This window comes from Rhinopithecus roxellana, chromosome 6 (genome assembly GCF_007565055.1).
Source record: "Rhinopithecus roxellana isolate Shanxi Qingling chromosome 6, ASM756505v1, whole genome shotgun sequence".
Taxonomy (NCBI): domain Eukaryota; kingdom Metazoa; phylum Chordata; class Mammalia; order Primates; family Cercopithecidae; genus Rhinopithecus; species Rhinopithecus roxellana.
Window position 1 is genome coordinate 71,038,427 of NC_044554.1, and position 25,244 is coordinate 71,063,670.

The 25,244-nt window shown below is 40.6% G+C and overlaps 1 protein-coding gene across 4 annotated transcripts in view; it reads left to right on the top strand.

Annotated features, from left to right (window-relative positions):
• Nucleotides 1-25,244, top strand: part of CADPS2 (calcium dependent secretion activator 2) — a 602,646-nt gene that overhangs the window by 384,578 nt on the left and 192,824 nt on the right. For all 4 annotated transcript variants that reach the window (XM_030932945.1, XM_030932946.1, XM_030932947.1 and 1 more), the window contains exon 9: nt 1,302-1,368. In XM_030932945.1, the coding sequence (XP_030788805.1) occupies nt 1,302-1,368 (67 nt within the window). The remainder of the gene's footprint in view (nt 1-1,301; nt 1,369-25,244) is intronic.

Here is a 25,244-nt window from a genome sequence, read left to right on the forward strand (position 1 = left end):
GACATGTTATCCTACAGAAAGATCATCTCCCAAGATGTTACACTCCCACTAGTAGTGAATGAGTGTGCATTCATTCCCCACACCTTAACCAACTTCCTTTGTCACTGTTTCTAAAGAGGGGAGGGGGGAAAACAGTATGTTTATTGTGTTTTGCAAAATAGGATTATTTTAATAAGACAGAAACTAAAGATTCAGCCTAAGATTTTAGCTTTAAAAGTTGTGGAAGTCTAAAAATCTTAAGCCCCTAAATAAATAGTTAATCATAATACTTTAAAAAAAAAACACTCAGAATTATATATAAATTTAGTTTGAACAGCCTCTGCACTGTGAATCCTTCATTTCAGAATAAAGGATTATGATAAAATATTGAAAAATCTTTCTTTAATTTTAAAATTAGGCCTCTACCTGTCATATTTTAAACTTCTAGCAATATTTTCCACTTTTGTAGGGAATGTGTTTATAATTTTGTGGCATAATTTTGGAATAGCTCTCCACAACAGGGTCACACTAATTTTTAATTTCTTCTTTTTCCTCCCTGATATTTCAGTATATCACCTGTATATTCAGTAAGAATAATATTCTCAAATGATTGGCTAATCATTTCAATTCAGCTTACTAAGGTCAATGCAAAGTTAAAGAAAAGCCGTGGTTGCAACTATGTAAAACTACACAATGGCATATTCATTACTATCTGAATTTTGTAATTAAAAAATTTGCAGTGAGATGCTTTCATAAGTCAGGTAAATCCCATAAGGATGGAGCTAGCAGAGACCTTAGAAATCAGCAAATCCATCCTTCCATTTGATAGGTGAGGACATGGAGACTGAGATTGGTGCAGGCACATTTTGGGGTCACCCAGCTGGACAGTGACCCTTCACCCTGGATTCTTGGCTCTGCAGCTGGCTGCTCTTCAGGCCGCACTACTCAGCTTCAGTCACCTGAGAACTGAAGCATTGATAACTATGTCCTCAATTAATAGCCTTTGTCTCTCCTAAGAATTGCATGTAAGAATAAAATTCCTACTGATTCTTTGATTATCCTTTCTAACTCCTACTTTGCTCAATTTGTGGTAAGGACTGACAAATTGATAAGTCACATAAATCAATTCCCTTTTAAGAACCGAGAATAAGCTAACTCATTTTGTAACACAGAAGCTGCATGTTGTCTCACTTTCCTAATGAGCTAAACTTTGCCTTTTGCAGGCTGGTCTCAGAAATAAATACCTATGGAAGAAATATGATTACATGGAAGCACAACATTATTCATCTTCAGTATTCTTTGGCTTTTGTTTTTCTTTCCAGATATCTGTATGCCCTTGGACAGAAGGTTTGGAAAAGATGGAAAAAACGTTACTTTGTTCTAGTTCAGGTTAGTCCTTTTTTCCTGTTAAATAATCACTCTTAAGATAGCAGCTGTCAAAATGTGTTTATGTGGGTTATATCTGTCAAAATTTACTGTTTTAGAAATTAAAATATGTTTAAGCCACTTTAAATAAAAGCAGTACATTCATTACATGCTAACACTAAAGTTTTTATGTAAAATAACTGTTTTCCAAGGCAAACAATTTAGCGAAATAAGTGGCATTGTTTTATGCTTTTGTACTCTTTACCCTCTGGCTTAATAGAAGGTAACTGTATTCTTGCATCAGCTTCTGCATTCAGTTTTTTGCAATATCAGATAAAATGTAGCCTCTGGAAAACTCAATTTTATACTAATCGGAGAAAAAGTGTGAAAAAGGCAAATAACTTCTGAATATTCTTATAAAGACAGTTTTGACCTTGTAGACCCTCTGAAAATATCTTGGAGATCTCTGGGATTCCAAGACTATACCTTGAGAACCACTGCATCATTCTATATTTTATATATAAAGCATAATACATATAATCATTCATTTTAATATAAATATTATATTTGTACTAACTGGCATTTTAATGCAAATATGCTGCCATTTAATGCAAATATGCCACATTTAGTACAAATAAGCCAAAAAAATCACCTGTTCACATAAATATGTTTTTAAGTCAACTTGCCTGGTATATATTTGTTTATGATTAGATTCTGAACATATATTATCAGAACGTGCAGTTTGGCTGACTCTTCTTTGTAATCATGAATAACTTTGCTCATAAAACATACTAATTAAGTTAAATTTATATTAAAGAATACCCTTCTAAGTAATAGTCACTCCAGTCCATGATAAATCCAAGCTATTTTGTTCCCAATATATGACAAGAGTACCACTCTTAGAATTCTTAACACAAAACATTCTGTAAAAATCTCATTGATTCCAATGGCACACATTAAACAAGCTTAACTGGACGAGATCAGAATGACATGGTAAAATGCCAAGGAAGGAAAATGATCATTTGCTGTCTTCCAGCAAGTACGTACAGCCATCCATCAATTGCTGGATAAAATTACTTTATTGATGTCCCATGATAGCCTGGTAACTCCATGAAAAGTGTGAAAACTCAGTGAAAAGTAGTTTTATCTACATGGCAAACAGCCAGCCTATTTTTTTTTTTTTCCTAGCTAAAAGGTAATCTCTTCTTACGTGATTAGAACTAATAGTCGGTCAACTTTAATAAAAGATACATATACATGCACACACAGATTTAATTTTTTTATATAGAGCCCTAGCATTTGCTTTGAAAAAGGTTACCTGTTTGGGGTTGTGAGTGATCTATTTTTCAAAAACCTTAAGGCATCTCCTACAGTTTCCACATTTAGTTTCTTACATTGGTGCATGAATTTAAATGCATTTCCTAAGCAATTTTAATAGATATTTCTGGACACTTATTTATATCTTATGGATATATTTCACTCATATCTAATTCGACAAGGTTGTGTTAGTGACTTGTCTTTATCAAGTTTTTCTAAAGCATTCAGCTGACTTTTCCTGGAAACAGCAGCTTCTTTTTCAGTTATTTTATGCATTTATGTAAAATCTCATTTAACTACATAATTTCAATATCTAATGTTTTTAGCATAAACTAGTTTGGGAACAAACCCAGCTAACTTAGTAAGCATAGATCTTAACTGGTGGAAATAGGTATGAAAGAACATGGGAATGTAACCCAATAACCACAGATGTTTAGTATGTTATTTGCATTAGTCACTGTTTTTTTTTTATTTTTTATTTGATTGTTTTAACTGATTTTTTGAATATGAAAGTTAGACTTTTGCAGATCAGTCTTAAGAGGTCAAATTATCACCTCATGCTTTTTGCCAGGTAAGGTTCCAAGTAATCCTTTGCCCCTTATCTTATTTTCTAGCATATGATCATAAGACTCAGAAGTTATAAGGCAAATATGTATACTTTGATTATTACTCATAAGAGAGTTTAGAAATGAAGGAAGGAATTGTAATACTTTGAGACTATTAATTGGTGTGTTTTGGGGGGAAGATTAACCATGTCTTTGGGGAGCTAAAAGTGTTTTCTCAATAACAAAAATATGCTTTACATTTTAAAAGGGTTATCTAAGTTAATTCAAAGTAGGCAAACCCATATGTTTCATAATTTAAATTTAAGAAAGTACCACCAAATTATAATGAATTTGAATTTATTCTACCTGAGGTTTCTTCTTAAAATTTGAAGTCATGTTTTAGCATTATATATTTACTTTCCACACATATATGTGCATATATCCACATGCATTCATGCAGAGAATTCCATGCCCAAATGTACTGAGAATCCATGTCAGTATTCTGACAAGTTTTAAACACAAGTGAATCTTCCATTCAATTCCAAATGTAATGGGAAGGCAAATTGAAGGTACACACTTAAAAATCAAGATGGGTATGTATAGAGATTCAATGAGAATGACCCATTGGGAGGAACTGGGTAGTTTTTATTAGTATTTTTAAAGACAGTTCTGATTCTATCCACACATAGTTTGTAGGTCTATACCTGCAGGCTGCATTATTGAAAGGTGAAGGAATCATTTTCATAGGGAGGACAGTATACCCCTGCTGTGTCTGCCGCTGCCATCGGCAGAATGGTGCTCTGTTGATAATGTGAATCTCATCACCACTTGTGAGTGTGTATTATGAGTGATATCGCTGGAAATCCAACCATCAGCTCAAGAATTTGTACTCATAAAAATTGATTGAGAGTAAGGTTTGGCCAGCTGCAAAGTCATTGTTCAAAGTGAACACTCGAGGAGCCACTGAGGTGAAAAGACTTTTCAAAGACTCTCATGTAAACATTTAAATTGGAGTCAAAAGGTGGGAAAATAAATGATTTGTTAGTATTGAGTGTTTATTTGGCTTCTAAGTAAGATCATTTTGGTATCTGTTTATATTCTGATGCCAATATAGTTATAGTAATAAATAGATTTTAATGCTCTCTAAGAGGCTTCTTTTTTTTTAATGAAGGTAAATTTTAGTTCAAGCCAAATTGAAAGAACAGTGATTTTGAAGAATATGCTTAAAATACTACCAGAATTAAACTTGTATATGTTTGTTACTTACTTTTCTTGTGCTTGTTCAGTGTTTTTGTATTACATTTGGATGACATAATTGGTGTAAAGTACTTAAGATACTTTAATATATTGTAGTTCATTATAATAAAATAATCTGATACCTTTAACACTCTGTATTTGAGATTTGAGCAAATCAATTATTACTTCATTTTATATTCTAATGCCTATTCAAAAATGTATGTCCCAGGTGTTCCATATTCTGTAGTTAAAAAAAAAATTCTGAAGCACTCCCCAATTAACATAATTATTGCTATATTAAATCTAATACTCATTAAGCAATTACTGTGTGGCAAGCATTTATGTAAAACATTTGTAATACTTTATCTTATCAGAATAAGCCTATGAGGGTAGCTATTATTATTATACCCATTGTACAGATAAGAAAATAATACAGAGAGGGGTTTTGGAACTTACTCAGGATTGGGCAGTTTAGTAAGTGGTAGAGTCAAGCAAATCCAGTTCTGTCAAACTTCTATTTTCTCTGCCATACTGCTATGATTACATTGATGCTCATAACTACAGTTGATCTGAAGACAAACAGATACATGATAAATCACTATGGATCATTCATTTCATGAAGTACAAAACAGTGTTACTCTATTAGAAAAATGGCCAGGGATTGATGACATAATGAGGCCTGTGCTCATGAAGGCCACTGACTGTGTGACATCATTGGAAACTGAATAGACGTCTGTATTGTTTTGGCCCTGTATCAAAGTGTTCACTGCTTGTTGTTGATGTGTCAGAATCATGACTTGAAGTTGCTGCAAACAACAGCAGGCTATCAAGACATAATGTTAATTACATATGAGCTGAGTTGGCATGGGATGTAAACGGTCAGCCATGCCACAGAGTGATCCATACCTGCTGCAGATGTATGAGAGGCACTCTGTTAGTGAGATGTCATCAAGATCTGCTTTTAACATAAAGAAGTGGCTGCCCATCCTATTGATTTCTGAAATATTCAGCACACATGGGGACCCACTACAGCTGACTCCTCTCACTCACTTGAGAATGAAGCTACCACCTGAAGGACGTGAAATTCAGTTTTATGCTCCAGGTTTAGTCTGGGACACTAGCTGATGTTTGCTTATGGCAGTAAGATAAAGTGAAATGAACAGACGCATTGTTGCCAAATCAAGAAAATCATGGCATAATGACTTTTTAGCTTTATGCTTTAAATTGGATTAAAATTTACAAACCCAGGACATGCTCAGTGTAGGATAAAAATCAAACCATGCAATTTTTATGGTAGAAAATGAAAGGCCTCTTCGACACTCCTGCTGGCACTACCACCTTATTCTACTATCCTTTGCAAAAGTATTCAAGTAGCCATTGCTAATAGTGTGGCCTTCCAAACTTGTTTGGAAGGAGTTAGGCACCTTTAATTCATCACTGTGTGAAACACACATCCACTCATTCCTAATGGAATCATTTCGTGTATTTTTATTCTATGAGTTGCTTTGTTTCCCCTTTAAAAATATATCCATGAGAAGTTGCCATATCAATATATAAGAATCTATTTAATGCCAGGTGCCGTGAATCCCAGCATGTTAGGAGGCTGAAGCAGGAGAATCACTTGAGGCCAGGAGTTCAAGGCTGCAGTAGGCTATGATTGCACCGCTGCACTCTAGCCTGGGTAACAGAGCAAAACCCTGTCCAAAAAAAAAAAAAAAAAACCTTTTAAGTGAATAAATAAATAACTGGATTCTATATTATAAATTTACATACTTTTAACAGTCCTCCTTGTTTGAACATTTAAGTTTTTTAAATCAAACAATGCCACTTCGAATGTTGTTTTTGTTGTGGAGGAGAAAAAAGTAATGCCACCATACAATATAATTCTTGTATATTAATCTTCATATATATGTGGGAGTATTCTTATAGAAATGAAATAAATTGCTGGCTAAAAATCCACAATAGTTTACATTTTGTGAGCTTAATTTTTTTGAAAATTATTCTACAAGATTCCATTTCAAATTGCTCAGAGTGTGTACATGTGTGTATTTCTGTGTATGCATTCATATGCATATATATGTCTTTATATCTACAGGTATGTGTATAAAATCTCCTACACAAGTAGTGTGCCTGAATCTGTGCATAGTGGAGAATCTGTAAATATTTGTTAAATAAATGCATATTCCTCCTTTAATTTAGGTTCCTTCCCAAACCTCTGTAAGGAATATGAAATTGACTTCTATCTGAACATACTTAAATCAAAACCTAGGTGTCATGTTTGATCCCTCTTTTTTCCTTATCCTCATGGCAGAAAAGATTGCTATTCCATAGCAAAAACAGCATTCCATTTACATCCAGTCATCTCCATCTTCTCCACTATCATAGTAGTTGAAACCACCATCATCTTCACATGGATTCCTACAATGGCATCCTAGCTGTTCTCTCTACTTCCACTTCCATCCTCCTTAACAATCTGTTCTTCACATCGTGAGATGATCTATTTGAAGCATAACTCGCATTATGACAATTTGCTGCTTAAATCCTTCCAGGAACTCCCTTTGCACTTAGAATAGCTCATAACCATGTCTTAGAGGAGGTCCTAAATATTCTGGCCTCAAGCTTCCTCTTTGAATAGTTATTTTGTGTCACTGAGCTACATCTTGACTTCTAAAACTCTTTCCTCAGATTAATTACAGTGCCAAGAGTAGGAGTTTAGCACCTTTAAGTCACCAGATAGCCCCACTAAAGGCACCTCAAATAAATATATAAACTGGGGTTATTTTTAGTGTCATTGTTGTGTAAATACACCTTTGGATTAAGTCCCTTAGTTTTCTTCCACCTAGATTGTTAGGCCACCCTTAACCCCCTCTGTAGAAATTCTGAACATCCTACAGCTTTTATTTTCCTCATGTCTGGCTCATTCCTTCATATCCATTTAGATATCAGTTCAAATGTTGCCTTTTCAAATGTGCCTTTTCCACCTAGGCAACTTGAAGTACCCCTCAGCTCATTCCCTGTCGCATTATTCTGTTTGATATTGTTAGGGGCATTTATCTCCAATTAATTTTTTTTTACATTTATATGTTTATCATTATTTTTGTTATGATCTCTTTACCCCTTCTAGAATGTATGTTCCATGAAAAGAAGGACTTTATCTTTCTTTTAGTCTACTTTATCTGTGGAACGTTAAACACTGCCTGGTACATGAGTAAAAACTAAGTATTCGTTAAGTAAATAAACATATGCAAATCTTCCTCAACATTGTTCCGAAAAGAATGACTTTCTTTTCTCTAATTTGTACACCAAATGCTAAATCTCTTTACACCATTTGGACAAGACAGTTAACAATAAATATTCCTGTCCAGTCTCTCTGGATCGTGAAGATTTATTCATTTTTCATGATTAAATTCAGCTCTGGTTTAGTTTGGTTTTTTAAATAACTCCAGCAGCACCTTTGGCCTCTGCCAAGAACATTTCCAGCTAAGGATTTTTAAAGCCTTAATCTTCACTGAAATTAGATGGTGGCAGTTGCTAAGCTGCCAGCTGTTAACATGATCCCTGCAGTAGGAATACAACATACAAACCTAAATGCTGTGGTCTCTAGAATCCCATAGTTAGCACTTACATGTGTGGACACAGACAGGTGTTGCACAGGTTGGCAATTGAGAACAAAATGGGAGGTTTCGTATACCAGATGCAGATACCTTGTGGTACTACAGCAACTTAGGTGTCCTATCAAAAGCAGTAATGCTGAAACCTGATTTCATGCTGTCCCCAGATTAAAGTCTATTCATATCTCCCAATTCTCAACAAATCCATTCTTTACGGAGTTATTAAGAGTGGATTGGGTAAAAGATATTGAATGTTTGTCATTGCTGTGCTTCCACTGAAGGGATTTTCAATTTCAACATAGTAAATTATATAAGCTTTGTTCAGAAATACACAAGTAAGCTCGTAAATGAAAACAAATACCAGATCAGAATAGGTCAAACCACCTGTTTCTATCTAATTCCCTGGCATGTGGTCACGAGGCAGAGTAGAGGCTGCAAGACTGCCTCTAACTGGGAGCACAGGGAACAGGGTGACTCCTGCTAGTCTTTCAGCAGCATATTTTAACTATTAGCACAAACTGATACAGGTCTGAGTACAACTTCTCCAGATTACCTGTGAACTGGTAACTGGCTAGTAAACCAGCACCTACAGGTGTTAATACTATTCAGGAACACCTGAATTTACCCTGTGGGTTTGTTCTACTTCTGGCCTTGGGAATGTGACTTATCATGACCTTGCAAAGGGGATGGATAAAAGTAAGATCTCTTGGGTACTAAAGGAACTAAAAGAAGGATGAAATATGGCAACATTTTATGGAAATAGAGCCAGGAATCAGCGAGCCCAAAAGACTGCATTAATAGGTTGTAGCTTCTGGAGTCGATGTATTCGAAAAGCCAGATTGCACCTTTTTCAGTTGTCTCATGGGTCACATTTCCTGATTGTCAGTGACAGCTTTGTTAGTTGTTGGTATTTTATTACTCTTCCATCTGTACTCTTTGTTATCTCTCTAGGCTCAATTATCTGTGACAGAGCCTAGGTCTGTTGGGTGATGTTTTAGATATTAAACAAAATATTAAAGAAGTTAAAAGCTAAAGGCAAATGTTTCAATACTTTGCCATTTAAGTGACCATGCCTCTAGAAATGGAATGATTCCTCTAAACCTGAAGTTTCTGACTTGTTGATTTTTGTTGTTGTATCTTCAAAGACTTGTTAAATTGGTACTTACAACTTTATATCTTCAGCATGTTAGAAAATAATTGTCTCAGTTTAAAGCTAACTAAAGATACAATACTTATAGCATAAAACGGCAACTTCAAGTTGTACTTCAGGTTATGTGAAGAAAAATGCACATTAATATGAGCATTTCACCTCACATGCTTTTTGACAACTAATTTATAAGGCTAGATCATAAATAGCAAGTAAATTTTTAGTGTTTTTGGTGGGTTACACACATCAAGTCTGTACTCTTTAACACATGACAATATGAACATGTTGATTATGTAAAGAGCTTTTGAAAGTAATCAACATTTGGTTTTTAAGAAAGCAATAATTTTTAAAAGACATTATAATGTATATTTAAGATAATGTCCATTAGAAATAGACAAATGTAGCATCTAAAACTACATTTAGATATATTATCACTTTTCCTCACTTTCACAGTTTCTTATAAATTGACATATTCTTCCATGAAGCATCTTTATCAACACAGCCACTATGTTCTTTGTTTGCTGATAAAAATGTGAAAACAGACTGGGCATGGTGACGACACCTATAATCCCAGCTACTCCAGAAACTGAGATTGCTTGAGGTCAGGAGTTTGAGACCAGCCTGGACAATGTAGTGAGACACTGTCTCTCTATATTTTTAAAATTAACTGGGCATGGTGGCATGCACCTGTAGTCCCAGTTACTTGGGAGGCTGAGGTGGGAGGATCACTTGAGACCAGGAATTTGAGGTTACAGTGAGCTATCAGCACACCACTGCACTCCAGCCTAGGTGACAGAGTGAGATCCTGTCTCTAAAAAAGAAAAAGAAAAGAAACATCCTCTGAGAGTGGGAAGAAAGGTAAGGGTGGGGAGAGCCAAGTGAGGCCAGGAGACAGAAGTCAGAAACATGGAGCGTCAGCAGCCCTCAGCTCATTCAGTGTGGAAGCATGTGGTTTGAAGAGAGTTCAATCACCAAGTCAGTCAGGTGCTCACTGTGTTATAGTAACACCTGCATCAGGTACCCAAAATGAAACAATTCTTCTAAGAGTCAAAAAGAATAAAGTGAGAGGAGGATGGTGGCTCCCTGACAACCAAATTAGATTCACTGGGAGACCACTGTGTAACAGGCATGCATTGTGCTGGGCGCTCCCACGTCAGTTCTCTCCAATTCTCTCAAAACCCTGTGAGGTCTATTATTGTTTTCTTATATTACAGAAAAGTGAGATATATAAAACTTAAAATGATTTTTCTAAAGCCTTGTCAAAAATAAGTATGAAAGAATAAGGATAAGTAAGTAATTGAGGGGATAAAATGAAAGTGGAATTTGCATTTGACATGGCAGATTCATCTGTTAAACCTGGTTTATCTTCCCTTCACTTCCAGTTGAAATGCCTTAATATGATTGTCTTCAGAGAGGCCTTTCTGACCACACTATTAAAAATAGAATGCTTTAGAAGTCTCTTTCCTCTGCTTTGTTTTCCTGCAAAACAATTCACCACCCAAAATTATTTTCAGTAGCTCCTTAATTGTAATTCACTTATCTTCTCCATTCTCACTGTGTGAGATGGCTTTTTCCCCCCAATTCTGGGGCACTGTTGTTTACCCAAAGCCTGGAAGAATTCACTGTAGATGCATGATAAATATTTGGTGGATGAATAAGTGCACGGGTGAATGAATGAGAGGGAGGAAAAAAGTATCCATAAGAACACAAGGGGATATACAGAGGTTATAAATACACAAGAAACTAAATTCAGTTAACTTACTATTTTGTTTAGTATGACTAATCCACAGATCTCAAAAGACATCAAGGAAGGAGTATATCTCTGTAAAAGACAACATAGGAAAGAGCAATCATATTAGTCTTTAACTGTTTTGCCAATATGTCCCTTAAAATAATTTTATACAACTCTAGATCCTCCTGAGTCTTTCATCATGAGTTTGAATAGTTGCAGGTGGATACCAGTTTCTAAGATAAAACCACTAAATCATTCAGCAACATGTTCAATAGAATCTAAATACTTTTGTGATTTTATATCTACTTGCAATCATTGAAAATTTTATTGGCCGTGCACAGTGGCTCATGCCTGTAATCCCAGCATTTGGGGAGGCCGAGGTGGGCAGATCACGAGGTCAGGAGTTCAAGACCAGGTGGCCAGCCTGGTGAAACACCGTCTCTACCAAAAATACAAAAATTAGCCAGCCAGGCATGGTAGCACGTGCCTGTAATCCCAGCTACTCGTGAGACTGAGGCAGGAGAATTGCTTGAACCCAAGAGGCGGAGGTTGCAGTGAGCCGAGATCATGCCACTGCACTCTAGCCTGGGCAACAGAGTGAGACCCTGTCTCAAAAAAAAAAAAAAGAAATTTAGTTTTTTTCTCCTCGAAGTCTTATTTCTATTGTGCTTTCCCAGCAGAATATTATTCTTATGAAATAAGTGTTATGGCTCAAAATCTTGATCACTCTATCATGCTTCTCTACAATTAAAAAAGTCTATAAAATTGGACTTAAAAAAAAGTTTCTATAACCAAAAAACCCCCAAAAAGGAAAAAATATACAATTCACATTGCTGAACATATTTAAAGGAGAATTCTTGACATTTGAGAGATAAATGAGTATGACTTCAGAAATGTGAAACTTAAGATGTAGAAGAATTAGAATAGTAATAAAAAACATACATAGTTTATTTTACTCTTGTAAAATATTTTCGCAACTCAATTAAACATGAAAAATGATTCCTGAAATAGGTTATAGAAATATAATTAAGTAGTTATTACAAAATGTGAATCCTAAACTCTCGAGTTTGTCAAAATAATGAATGGAACAATAAAACAGGTTCTATTCCTCATGTTATATAGAGCCACTGAAAAAATTATTTTTTCAATAAATAGAGAAAATATGGGTTATGTCTTTAAAATTTTTAAAGAAACTATTATAATATGAAAATTAAATGCTAAGAAAACTTTAATTACCAAATAATAGAAGATAAAGAGGACAAAAAGCAAGACAAAATATATTAGTTCTTATTATAAATAAGTTAAATGGACCTGTTAACAGTCAGATTCTCAGAATGAAATAATAATCTAAAGGGATGACAATATTAATTTCAGAATGAAATTTAAGAGAAAAATTAAACACCTCCAAAGATTACAATTTTATGTTAAGGATATTAACAATTACTATAAAACAAATGATGGTGATTTATTGAACACATACCTGAGAAAAGAGAAATAATAAAGGTGTAATGCCTTGAATTATTTGCTATTCAGTTCACTTTTCTCTTTCTCCAACACCTTTAGTGATTTTTGATCATAGATTCAGTGCTATCTGAAACAATAACTTTGCCAGAAATTAAGAAGCAGTTGTCTTGCTATTCAGGAATACGGTTGTTTTTAAGTTTCAGAATGAGAATGTATAAAATAATATGCTATATTGAAAAGAATCTCCATTGAACTACAGAGAGTTGTGTTGTAGACTCAAGGTGACCTTTTTTTTCCTTTTTTTTTGAAGCAGAGTCTTACTCTGTCAACCAGGCTGGGGTGCAGTGGTGGTGCGATCTCAGCTCACTGCAACCTCCACCCACCAGGTTCAAGCAATTCTCCTGCCTTAGCCTCCCGAGTAGCTGGGACTACAGGTGTGTGCCACCATGCCCAGCTAATTTTTTGTATTTTTAGTAGAGATGGGGTTTCACTGCCATCTCTATGATACATTTTCTATGGTGTTAGCCAGGATGGTCTCGATCTCCTGATCTTGTGATCCGCCTGCCTCGGCCTCCCAAAGCACTGGGATTACAGGCGTGAATCACCACGCCCGGCCAAGGTGACCCTTTTTATCTGGGTGAACTTGGAAAGTTACTTCCCTCATTGATGAAAGCTGAAGTTTAGACCACAATCTCAAGAGCCCAGACCTTGTGTCTCAATGCTAGTGTGAGAGAATTACTCGGAGTATAATATTTCATTTTCTTTTCAATGAAGCTTGGTTCTTTAACTACTTATGATTTAGTGAGTTTTGAATCCTCTAAACATCATAGTTTTAAATTTCCAAATGTAATATCTTCAAATTCTTGCTACATACTCAAAATCTATAATTCTGTCACATGTAATAATGATTTTTTGTTTTTGAGACAGACTGGAGTTCAGTGGTGCCATCATGACTCACTGCCACCTTGAATCCCTGGACTTAAGTGATCCTCCCACCTTATCCTCCCAAGTAGCTGGGACTACAGACATACGCCATCATGCCTAGCTGATTTTTAAAGTTTTTTTTTTTAGAGATGGGGGTCTCGTTTTGTTGCCTAGGCTGGTCTTGAACTCCTGGCCTCAAGTGTTCATCTCACCTCGGCCTCCCAAAGTGCTGGGATTCCAGGTACAAGCCACTGTGCCTGGCCTAGATTTAGAATTAAATTATACATTTTATTATGTTCTATTACAATTCCAAAAACACCACTTTTTCCTGACTTGTTTTCAGTTCACAATACCTTTCAATATTTTTGCTTTACCTTTTTCTTCAAGTACTAATACATAAAATATAAAAATATCTCACCACTTACATAAGCCAGATATTTTTGTGAAGGTAAGAATGTCTTTGTAATGTGAATAATAACTCCCTAATTAGTTGTTTCCTAAGTTATTGTTTTTGATTCTGTGTTAATTTTGTTTTTTTCCCCAAATTTCCTTAGTATTTTGATGTCTTTCTTGTAACTATGGTCACATCATAGCTATCTACGTATCCTGAAAGGGTAAGCCTGGTTTCTCCATGGCTCTGACATCTGTGTCCATAACATAACAGGGTGCTCAAGACCTACTTGCATGAGGGAATGTTTACTGCTTCTTGAGTGTTTTCAGTGGAGTGTATGACATTTAAAAATCAAATGTCATTTGTTATAGTAAGAGGATACGTTTAAGAGTACAAGTTGAGTTATGTGAGCTGTTAAACTGTTAGTGTTTTTGTTTTTTTTTTTTTAACAAGATAAATATGTGGTTTATACTTTCAAAAATAGTACATTTTCAAATATGGCAGAATATTTACTGAATTGAAATAAATTAAATTTCATGCCAAAATACAGAAGCAGGGACTCTGTGCCACACACTGTGGAAGCCATTTTATACGTATTATGAAGAAACTGAGTCAAAAACAAAGAAATGACAAACAAGGTTAGAATGGTAAAGGGAACAAATTTGTAAAAAATTTGGAAAAAAGAGTAGGGGTTTATTAGATTGAGAAATAGGTAGAAATGAAATTTTAAACCTAAAGGTGATATTCTTCTGCTTGGCAGTTCGGCTGAAGAACTGAATTAAAGTGGGTGAGTCTTGCTGGATGGTCCATCTGGAGTTCTTTACACAGCAATAGCTGTAGATTGCAGCTAGTCATTGATGGAGATGTTTGTGAGCCATGCAGGGAAGGCAGACCTTCCCATGCCCTTCATCTCTCTCCCAGCAGGTTCCAGATTGTTCATGTGGTGATGTGTCAGGAGACTTTTTTTAGTCAGGTTTTTAAGATTCTTCCAAATAAGAGAAGGAGATGAGACAGTTGTGAATTAGCTGCTCAATATATTTTCTATTATTTCAATAGTTGACTATAAAAGTATTTGTAAAGGTCCCCTGGTGTTGAATAATTATAATTTACATATGCATAAGACACATTTTACACAGTGTGTTTAGTTGCATACACTAACCCCATCATAATAGTTTCTTCTTTTCTTTTCTGAAATGTAGTGAGAAGGACTTACACAGTTTTTCTCATACGTATAAAAGTTAGACTTACTATTCGGAAAGTTCATAAAGCAAAATTAAAATTAAAGGATTGGTCAAAAGATTTAAATTGGTAGTTTTGGCTAGACTTAAAGGTAATAGTAAGAATTCCTTTTCGGCCAATACCTAGAAATGCTGAATAAAATATAGTGCCCAGTGATTTGTTTTTCTAAGACCACCAGAGCGGGCACAAAAGAACCAGCGACTAGGCAAGGGTAGGAGCAAAACTGCAAGTTTATTTTGGTCACCTAGCTTCAGGGGAAGAAGGTGGGTAGGGAGAGGTCTGTTGGCCTCCGGCAAATGAGGCCCACAGAGTCACCTGTGCAGCTCTCGGACGGAGTTCCAACAGTCCCGACCGCAGTGGGGAAGCTGGGAAGTCCGTGCGTGGCGTTCGTCCGGAGCCGCTTTTCTAGGAATGGGAGGGCAATAGGCGGGGCACGGGTGTGTCGGGGGGCGTTCCGCAGGTGCGACCAGGTAAATCTTGGTCTCTTCAGATTGACATCACCTGGCGCATGCCTAGTTGGTCTGCACCTTCCCGGGTCTCCGGCTGCATTTTCGCGCGCGCGGGAAAAGTTGGGGGGATGAAGAACCCGGAAGTGCACCATCTTGCCTCGGTTCATCCAAACAGTCCAACCTTTTATTGATAATAGTGATAAAGGGGCGCCGTGGTCTGTCTGGCTACTTCCTGCTGTTAAGGGGCGCTGTTAAGGTCGGGGCCCATGGTTGGCATTTGGACTGTACGGATGAAGAATAAAATAAGGCACAGTATTAGTATAGGAACGAGGTATGGAAGCATTTGTTGGAATATGGGCAAAACCCAGAAGGAAGGTCCCGGCAAGGCTGGGGTATTAAGGTTCTGTATCTCAGTTTTTTATTTTATTGAGGGTTTGAATGTTAGTGTCTACTAGGCCTGACTTGCTAACATAATAGCAGCACTCTTCTCCAAGGAAGAGACAAGTGCCTCCTTTTTCAGCTGTAAACAAGCCTAGGGCTCGCCTGTTTTGGGCAGCTACTTGGGCTATTGAGGTAGTTCGGCGCTGCAGGGAGGCCAGGCTTTCAGCTGATTCCAATAACTAGAGGGAGGAAAACAGCCCGTTTTTGACGGAAGTGGTGTAGTGGCATGGAAAGTTGCTGGAAAAGCTCTGCTACTTCTGCCTGGCTGTATAAAGTTAGACTGGGGACCAAGGACACGGGGACATAGAGGGATCAGTTAATGGCTGTATGGTTAAGAGTTTTAGAGAGAGAGACCAGTTGTACCAGAAATAGCCTCCAATGGGGGCTGTTTAGCCTCCATTGGGTGCCTGAGTATGATTACCTCCGGATGAATTTGGAGTTGAATAATGGAAAGGAAGGATTGGGCTATTTGGATTTTGGTATAGTGGCGCCTGGAGTGTGAGTGAATTGTGGGATGTTTGACCAGTTGTGTTGAAGGCCCTGGGCAGCGGGCTGCCACTAGGCGGGGGACTTCTAAAGCCTCACAGAGGAAGCAGTGGGAGAGATTGGTTATATTCACAGTGTAGGTTAAGATTAGCCTTTGGCGGATAAGTGTGAGCCATGAGAAAGGGGTCTCTATTGTGTGGAGAGAAGTTTGATAGCCTTAAGGAAGACAACTGGCAGAACTATGTGCTACTGAGTGTGTTTGGCTGTCTTGTGGCCAAGTTTCAGTGATGAGAAAAAAATTGCCATACAGTAGGTGGACTAGCAAAGGTCTGAGTGTATGAGTGAAACAGCAATATAAGTATAAAATGAGACTTCATTTTCAGGGTAGTCACGGAGTGTCCCTTGCCACTGGAGATGTTCAATGAAGGTTAGGAGACGGGAGAACCACTGCTCTGGACTATTGTCTGGAGGTAGATATGGGTCTGGGGTTATGTATTGAACGTCTGATAGGTTTATGTAGAGGATGGTGAGAAAGCGAGCTAAGCGCCAGGGATCAGGGAGCATGAACTAGTTAAGAAAGTTTTGTAAGTTTGAGGCGAGTGGGGGAAAGTTGAACTGATGTCCACTGATTGTTCCCGGTGGGGGCCCTTTTTAGCTGGGAAATATGAATCCAATGCGTGTGTCCTAGGAGTTTTGCTGCTGTATGTGTAGACAGGAGGACAATGTATGGGCCTTTCCACCTGGGCTGTAAGTCTTTGGCTTGGATATCTTTTATGTATACTTGGTCTCCGGGACTGAGGGAGAGATGTGGGTTGTAGGCGTCTGTTGGAGGAGGGTGTGCTAACTCAGCGTGTTGTCTTAGGAGTTGTCTGAGAAGAGTGAGATATGGGAGGTAGTTCGCCAAAGGGGCTGGCAGGGAGGGTATTTGTTGGAGAGTTAGGGGCCGTCCGTAGACTAATTCGAACGGACTGAGGCCTGTTGGGCTTCGAGGTGCTGCCCGCAGCCGGGTCAGGGATAAGGGAAGGAGAGTTACCCACGACTGCCAGGTTTCGATTGAGAGTTTGGTGAGCTGCTGTTTGATGAGTCCATTAGCCTTTTCTACCTTACCAGAAGACTGAGGCCTATAAGGGATGTGGAGTTTCCCGGTGATGTGTAGGAGGGCTGCCACCTGTTGGACTACCTTAGAGATGAATGCTGGACCATTGTCGGATTGAAGAGTGACCAGGAGGCCAAACCTAGGAATAATATGTTCAGTGAGTATAGAGGCAACAATGTTAGCGGTTTCTCCTGTGGTAGGATAGGCCTCAATCCACCCTGAAAAGGTGTCCACAAGGGTTAAGAGGTATTTGAATTTTTTATGTCTTGGCATATGTGTGAAATCAATTTGCCAATCTTCACCTGGTTGGTGTCCTCTGAGTTGATGGCTGGGATGGGGGTTACGCAATGCGCCTTGAGGATTTGCCTTTAGGCAGGTAGAGCACTGCTGGTTGATTGTAAGTAAGTGTTTTTGTAGTGTTGGACAGTGGAGGAGGGGATTTAGGAAATCATATAAGGCTTTGGGTCCTATATGTAAAGAATTATGTATGTCTGTTAGAATGGTATGGAGTTGTGTTTCAGGAATAACTAGTTTGTTATCAATATATATCCAGTCACCTGTAGTTAGTTTGGCTGTTGGATTTTGTAATAGCTTAGCCTTTTCTTCCTGAGTGTAATTAGGGGCATACTGGGGGGAGAGAAAACAGGCAGAAGGAGGCTTAGGGATGGAAAATCCGGCGGCTGACTTGGCAGTGACGTCAGCGAAATTGTTGCCAGCTGCTACCGGGTTAGATGAAGTTTGGTGCCCTTTACAATGTATAATGGCTACCTTGGAAGGTGCCGACAGTGCATCTAGTAGTTTGAGTATTTGGTTTTTTGTTAATAATAGGGGTACCGCCGGTGGTTAAAAACCCTCTCTCTTTCCAGATGACTGAATGGGTGTGTGCGATTAGAAAAGCATATTTAGAATCTGTGTATATGTTTACTGTTTTTCCTTTTGATAGTAGGAGTGCCTTGGTTAGTGCAGTGAGTTCTGCCTGCTGTGATGTGGTCACTTATGGTAGGGGTTTTGCCTCTAAAACTGTGGAAGAGGTAACTACTGCATATCCTGCCTGTCTGTTTCCTTGAGGGTTGATAAAGGAGCTGCCATCCACAAATAGGGTTAGTTGTGCATTCTGAAGGGGCTGGTCATGCAAGTGTAGGTGGCTGGGGGGTTGAGCCTCCAGAACCTCAGGACAAGAATGTTTAGTATGGGGTGGTTTAAGAGAGTCTGGCAGTAAAGTGGCTGGATTTAGAGAGGAGCAAACTTCTAAAGTAACAGTGGGGTCTTCTATGAATAAGAGATGGAAAAGTTGGAGCTGGGATGGAGTTAAGTGGCTAATACTTTTATGAGAGGTGAGATCCTGAAGATGGTATGTGGAGAGGACTGTTAGATTACTGCCTCTAATGAGCTTTTTTGCTTCCTGGGTCAGGCAGGCTGCCGCTGCTAGCGCACGCAGACAGGGTTGCCAGCCTTGTACAGTTGGGTCTAGCTGTTTGGATAGATAGGCCACAGGACGGTGGGTGTTACCGACAGGCTGGGCTAAGAGACCAACTGCCACTTTCTGCCTTTCATCTGTAAAGAGTGGGAAGGGACGCTGGAAATCAGGCAGTGAGAGAGTGGGTTGTGAGAGAAGGCAAGCTTTTAAGCGGGTGATATGAGTCGAGATTAACTTGGGGTTGGACAAAGGCCCATGTGGGGTTTCTTTAACTGCGGCGTATAAAGGTTTGGCTAGGATTCCAAAATTGGGGATCCAATGTCTGAAGAAACCTATTAGACCTAGGAAGGATTGAATTTCTTTTGCATCTTGAGGGGGAAGAAGGTTACGTATTAGGGCCATGCGGTCGGTAGTTAGTGACCGGGTTGTTGGGGTGATTTCAATTCCTAAGTATATGACGGTTTGGCAATAAATTTGGGCCTTGTGTTTAGATACTCTATAACCTAATGAGCCTAAATGGTTGAGGAGAGGTGCAGTGTCTAGAAGAGAGTCTTGTTTGGTAGGGCTACAGATTAGGAGATCATCTACATACTGCAGAACTTTGCTATTAGTGAGAGGGCAGGAGGCAAGGTCTTTTGCTAAGGCCTGACCAAAGAAATGGTGGCTGTCCCGGAACCCTTGTGGGAGGACTGTCCATGTCAGTTGAGTGGAGGTATGTGTGTCTGGGTCCTCCCATGTGAAAGCAAAAAGGAACTGGCAGTCTGTGTGTAGGGGTATGGTAAAGAAAGCATCCTTAAGGTCTAGCACAGTAAAATAAGTAGAATTGGTGGGGATATGGGACAGAAGGGTGTAAGGGTTGGGAACTACAGGGTGCGTGGGATGGGTGGCTTCATTGACTAGCCGAAGATCCTGTACTAACCTATACGTTCCATCTACCTTTTTAACTGGAAGTATTGGAGTGTTACAGGGGAATGTGTGCGGACAAGAATATGTTGGCTAAGTAGTCGCGTGATAATTGGCTTTAAACCTTGTAGATGTGTCGGAGAGAGAGAGAATTGGGGGCGGTTTGGGAAATGAGTGGGATCTTTGAGCTTGACGAGAACTGGTGGGTGGTGGGCAGCTATGACCGGGGTGGAAGTGTCCCACACTTGAGGGTGTACAGAAATAGGGAAGATGGGGGGTGGGGGCGACATAGGAGGAGCATGTGTGCTTGCACAAAGCATGAGCAACAGGTCATGAGGGGGTTGAAGGGGAATGGATGAGTTGGTGGGAATGTATATGGAGGCCTTTAAGGTGCTCAGGATGTCTCGGCCTAGTAAGGGGGTAGGGCATGAGGGTATAATGAGGAACGAGTGTGCAAAGTAGTTGTTGGCCAGGCAGCAACTGAGGAATGGAGTTTTTCGTGGGGTGGATGGCTTTCCGTCTACTCCTACTACAGAGATATTGGATGGAAGGCTAGGTCCAGAGAAGGACGGCAAAACAGAATAGGTAGCCCCGCTATCTATTAAAAAATTAATTGTCTTACCCGCTACCAGGAGAGTTACCCGCGGCTCGGCGAGGGTGATGGGGGTCCCCGAGTCTCGGCACCTTCAGTTGTAGTTGTCGTCCAGATGTAGGAGCTGGAAGGAGCTCCCAGGATCCTGGGAAAGGGGGTCACGTGGAGACGCAGCACCTGTTCTCAGGGTGGGGCAATCAGACTTCCAGTGTCCTCCCTGCTGGCAAGCAGGGCAGGGGGCTGCTGGTGGACGAGGGTTAGGACATTCATTGGCCCAATGTCCTGACGCCTTGCACTTATGGCAAGGCTGCGTTGGGGCTCGGGGACCTTGCGGACACCTGTTGGCATAGTGTCCTGCCTTGCCGCACTTATAGCAGGCTCCTTTCGTGGCCTTGGAGTCTGTGGGGTGTGTGCTCTCTGGTCTGGGGTTACAACTGGGCTGTAAAGCCGCTGCTAGGAGCTGGGCCTTCTGTTTGAGGCACGCGTGTCGCACTGCCTCAGCCGTCTTCTCTCTGGAGTTATAGACCTTAAAGGCTAATTTAACCAGGTCTTGTATTGGTGCCTGAGGACCATCCTCTACCTTTTGAAGTTTTTTACGAATGTCAGGAGCTGATTGAGAAATGAAATAAGACGCCAAAATGGTGGCCCCTGTGGGGGAGGCCGGATCTAACTGGGTATACTGGGTTAGAACCTCAGTCAGCCTATTTAAGAATGCGGCTGGATTTTCTTCTGGATTTTGAATAATTTCTTTTAATTTGTTAAAATTTACAGTTTTGTTTGAGGCTGCTTGCATACCAGCCAACAAACACTGAACCATTATGTCTTGCCTACGGCGCCCAGGCTGGTTTGCTTGGTAGTTCCAGTCTGGGTCTGCCGAGGGGGCTGCTTGCTCCCCTAGTAGGATGGCGGCATCAGTTAAATGTAGTTGGTTGGCGTGCTGCCTGGCGGCCGCTACGATGCACTCTTGCTCCTCAGGGTTTAGGGTGGAGGTTAGGATAACCTGGAGGTCATGCCAAGTTAAGTCATAGGCCTGACAAAGGTATCTAAATTCCTTTATGTAGATGGTGGGATTAGCTGAGAAATCCCCTAAACGCTTCTCAATTTTGGAAAGATCGGCCAATGAAAAAGGGACATGTACTCTGACTACCCCCTCCGCCCCAGCCACCTCTCGCAAAGGCACTAACACTGTAGGAGGGTGTGGGCAGAGACAGGAGACTCAAGACAGCCAGTTGGGGGCCCCGAAGGAGGCACGGGACCGAGTGGATTACTAGTAGATAAGGAGGAGGAAGGAGGAGTCTGGATGGGGGGAGGAGGAGAAGTCTGGGCAGGAAGGGAGGGGGTGGAGAGAGCGGGGAGAGAAGGAGGAGTATAGGGACGAGAGCTTAAGGCCCAAAAGCCTTGTACGTAATTAATTTTGGACGACTTGCCTAACCGCTGGCAGAAATTGCTGAGGTCGATCACGCCACAGTGGAAAGGAAAATTAACCGCTTCCTCCTAAGGTCTTGTTCGAGCTGTAAGGTTTATAAATTGGCTAGGAGGTACCCCAAGGGGGTGCTCTTTGGAAATTTGGACTGGGGGTTTCCCATTTGTTTCCTCTTTACCGACACAATGGACACAATGGAAATGGAAATGGATCCCTGCCTGGCTTCAAAGCGTCCTTTGGAACCAGCAGAGACAGACTGGAGGCTCTTGAAGCCAAAGTAGAGATTACCTTCAGGCGGACGTCTCCGTCCTGAACGGGTCTCCCGAGCCACTTGGTGGCTCCAAATGGACCTCGGACCTGCGCAGGATTTTGGCCGAGGGAGGTAAAGAGGAGACAAGGGCACTTACCCCAGAGAGGCCGTGAGAGTGAGGGAAGCGGGTCTCAGGTCCTGGTCCGTCTGTGGCGTGGAACGAGGAGGAGGAGGAGGCTCCCCAGACCCTGGGGGCCCCGAGGAGGGGTCTCCTCACGGGTTAGGCACCAACTGATTTGTTTTTCTAAGACCACCAGAGCGGGGACAAAAGAACCAGCGACTAGGCAAGGGTAGGAGCAAAACTGCAAGTTTATTTTGGTCACCTAGCTTCAGAGGAAGAAGGTGGGTAGGGAGAGGTCTGTTGGCCTCTGGCAAATGAGGCCCACAGAGTCACCCGTGCAGCTCTCGGACAGAGTTCCAACAGTCCCGACCGCAGTGGGGAAGCTGGGAAGTCCGTGTGTGGCGTTCGTCCGGAGCCGCTTTTCTAGGAGTGGGAGGGCAATAGGTGGGGCATGGGCGTGTCGGGGGGCGTTCCGCAGGTGTGACCAGGTAAATCTTGGTCTCTTCAGATTGACATCACCTGGCGCATGCCTAGTTGGTCTGCACCTTCCCGAGTCGCCGGCTGCATTTTCGCACGCGCGGGAAAAGTTGGGGGATGAAGAACCCGGAAGTGCACCATCTTGCCTCCGTTCATCCAAACACCCATCTTTTTAAATATGTAGGTCAACTGCAAGAAAAAAAGAAAAACTTTAGAGACCAAAAACAACTAGAATGATTATGATTGTGAGTTGACATTGTGGCTACAATAGTGCTGGAATTTGAAATTAGTGGATGTTGATGTTGTTAGGCAGGCACTTGGGATTTTATTGCTCATGCAGAGAAAGAAGACGTACCATGAAGTATTCTTAAAGTGGGTATTTGGAACAGAGAACTTATAAAGAACTTAAAAGAACCAGATCTCAGTGAAATGATGAACTAGGAAAAAAAATCTGCCCTTGGGCAATTAATCTTGTGTTTGGGCTTAAGCTCTGAATGTGCAGAAAAATTAACCCTCAGAATTTTTAAGTATTAGCTTGTACTCAATGTTGAAGTCCCAGTTTATTTTATTAAATATAAGGGAAATACCTGTTAGGAAATTAACATGAAAAGCACTCCTGAATTGGTGATGACAGTGGAGGAGCTGGCATTTTTAAAAGTTGCTTTTTCAGTCAGGAGAAAGATGGCCGAATAGGAACAGCTCCAGCCTCCAGCTCCCAGTTTGAGCAACACAGAAGACGGGTGATTTCTGCATTTCCAACTGACGTACCGGGTTCATCTCACTGGGGAGTGCTGGACAATCGGTGCTGGTCAGCTAGTGCAGCCTAACCAGTGAGAGCTGAAGCAGGGTGAGGCATTCCCTCACCTGGGAAGCGCAAGGGGGAAGGGAATCCCTTTTCCTAGCCAAGGGAAACGGAGACACACAACACCTGGGAAATGGGGTAACTCCCATCCTAATACTGCGCTTTACCAAGGGTCTTAGCACACAGACACCAGGAGATTATATCCCACACCTGGCCCGGAGGGTCCCACGCCCATGGAGCCTCCCTCATTACTAGCAGAACAGTCTGAGACCTAACTGCAAGGTGGCAGCAATGCTGGGGGAGGGGGCCCGCCATTGCTGAGGCTTAAGTAGGTAAACAAAGCCTCCAGGAAGCTGGAACTGGGTGGAGCCCACCTCACCTCAAGGAGGCCTGCCTGTCTCTGTAGACTCTACCTCTGGGTGGCGTCTGACAGCTTTGAAGAGAGCAGTGGATCTCCCAGCATGGAGGTAGAGATCTGAGAATGGACAGACTGCCTGCTCAAGTGGGTCCCTGACCCCTGACCAGCCTAACTGGGAGACATCCCCCACTAGGTACAGACCAACACCTCACACCTCACACAGCGGGGTACACCTCTGAGAGGAAGCTTCCAGAGCAAGAATCACAGCAGCACTCACTGTTCAGCAATATTCTATCTTCTGCAGCCTTTGCTGGTGATACCCAGGCAAACAGGGTCTGGAGTGGAACTCAAGCAATCTCCAACAGACCTACAGCTGAGGGTCCTGACTGTTAGAAGGAAAACTAACAAACAGAAAGGGCACCCACACCAAAACCCCATCAGTACGTCACCAGCATCAAAGACCAGAGGCAGATAAAACCACAAAGATGGGGAAAAAGCAGGACAGAAAAGCTGGAAATTCAAAAAATCAGAGCGCATCTCCCCCTCCAAAGGAACGCAGCTCATCACCAGCAGTGGATCAAAACTGGAAGGAGAATGCCTTTGATGAGTTAAGAGGAGAAGGCTTCAGTCGATAAAAGTTCTCAGAGCTAAAGGAGGAACTACATACCCAGCACAAAGAAACTAAAAATCTTGAAAAAAGAATGGAAGAATGGATAACTAGAATAATCAATGCAGAGAAGGCTATAAACGAACTGACAGAGATAAAAACCATGACACGAGAGATACGTGACAAATGCACAAGCTTCAGTAACCGACTCGATCAACTGGAAGAAAGAGTATCAATGATTGATGATCAAATGAATGAAATGAAGCGAGAAGAGAAGTCTAGAGAAAAAAAGGAAAAAGAAATGAACAAAGCCTCCAAGAAATATGGGACTATGTGAAAAGACCATATCTGTGTCTGATTGGTGTGCCTGAAAATGACAGGGAAAATGGAACCAAGTTGGAAAACACTCTTCAGGATATCATCCAGGGGAACTTCCCCAACCTAGTAAGGCAGGCCAACATTCAAATTCAGGAAATACAAAGAACGCCACAAAGATACTCATTGAGAAGAGCAACTCCAAGACACATAATTGTCAGACTCACCAAAGTTGAAATGAAGGAAAAAATCTTAAGGGCAGCCAGAGAGAAAGGTCGGGTTACCCACAAAGGGAAGCCCATCAGACTAACAGCAGATCTCTCGGCAGAAACTCTACAAGCCAGAAGAGAGTGGGGGCCAGTATTCAACATTCTTAAAGAAAAGAATTTTAAACCCAGAATTTCATATCCAGCCAAACTAAGTTTCATAAGTGAAGGAGAAATAAAATCCTTTACAGACCAGCAAATGCTTAGTGATTTTGTCACCACCAGGCCTGCCTTACAAGAGATCCTGAAGGAAGCACTAAACATGGAAAGGAACAACAGGTACCAGTCATT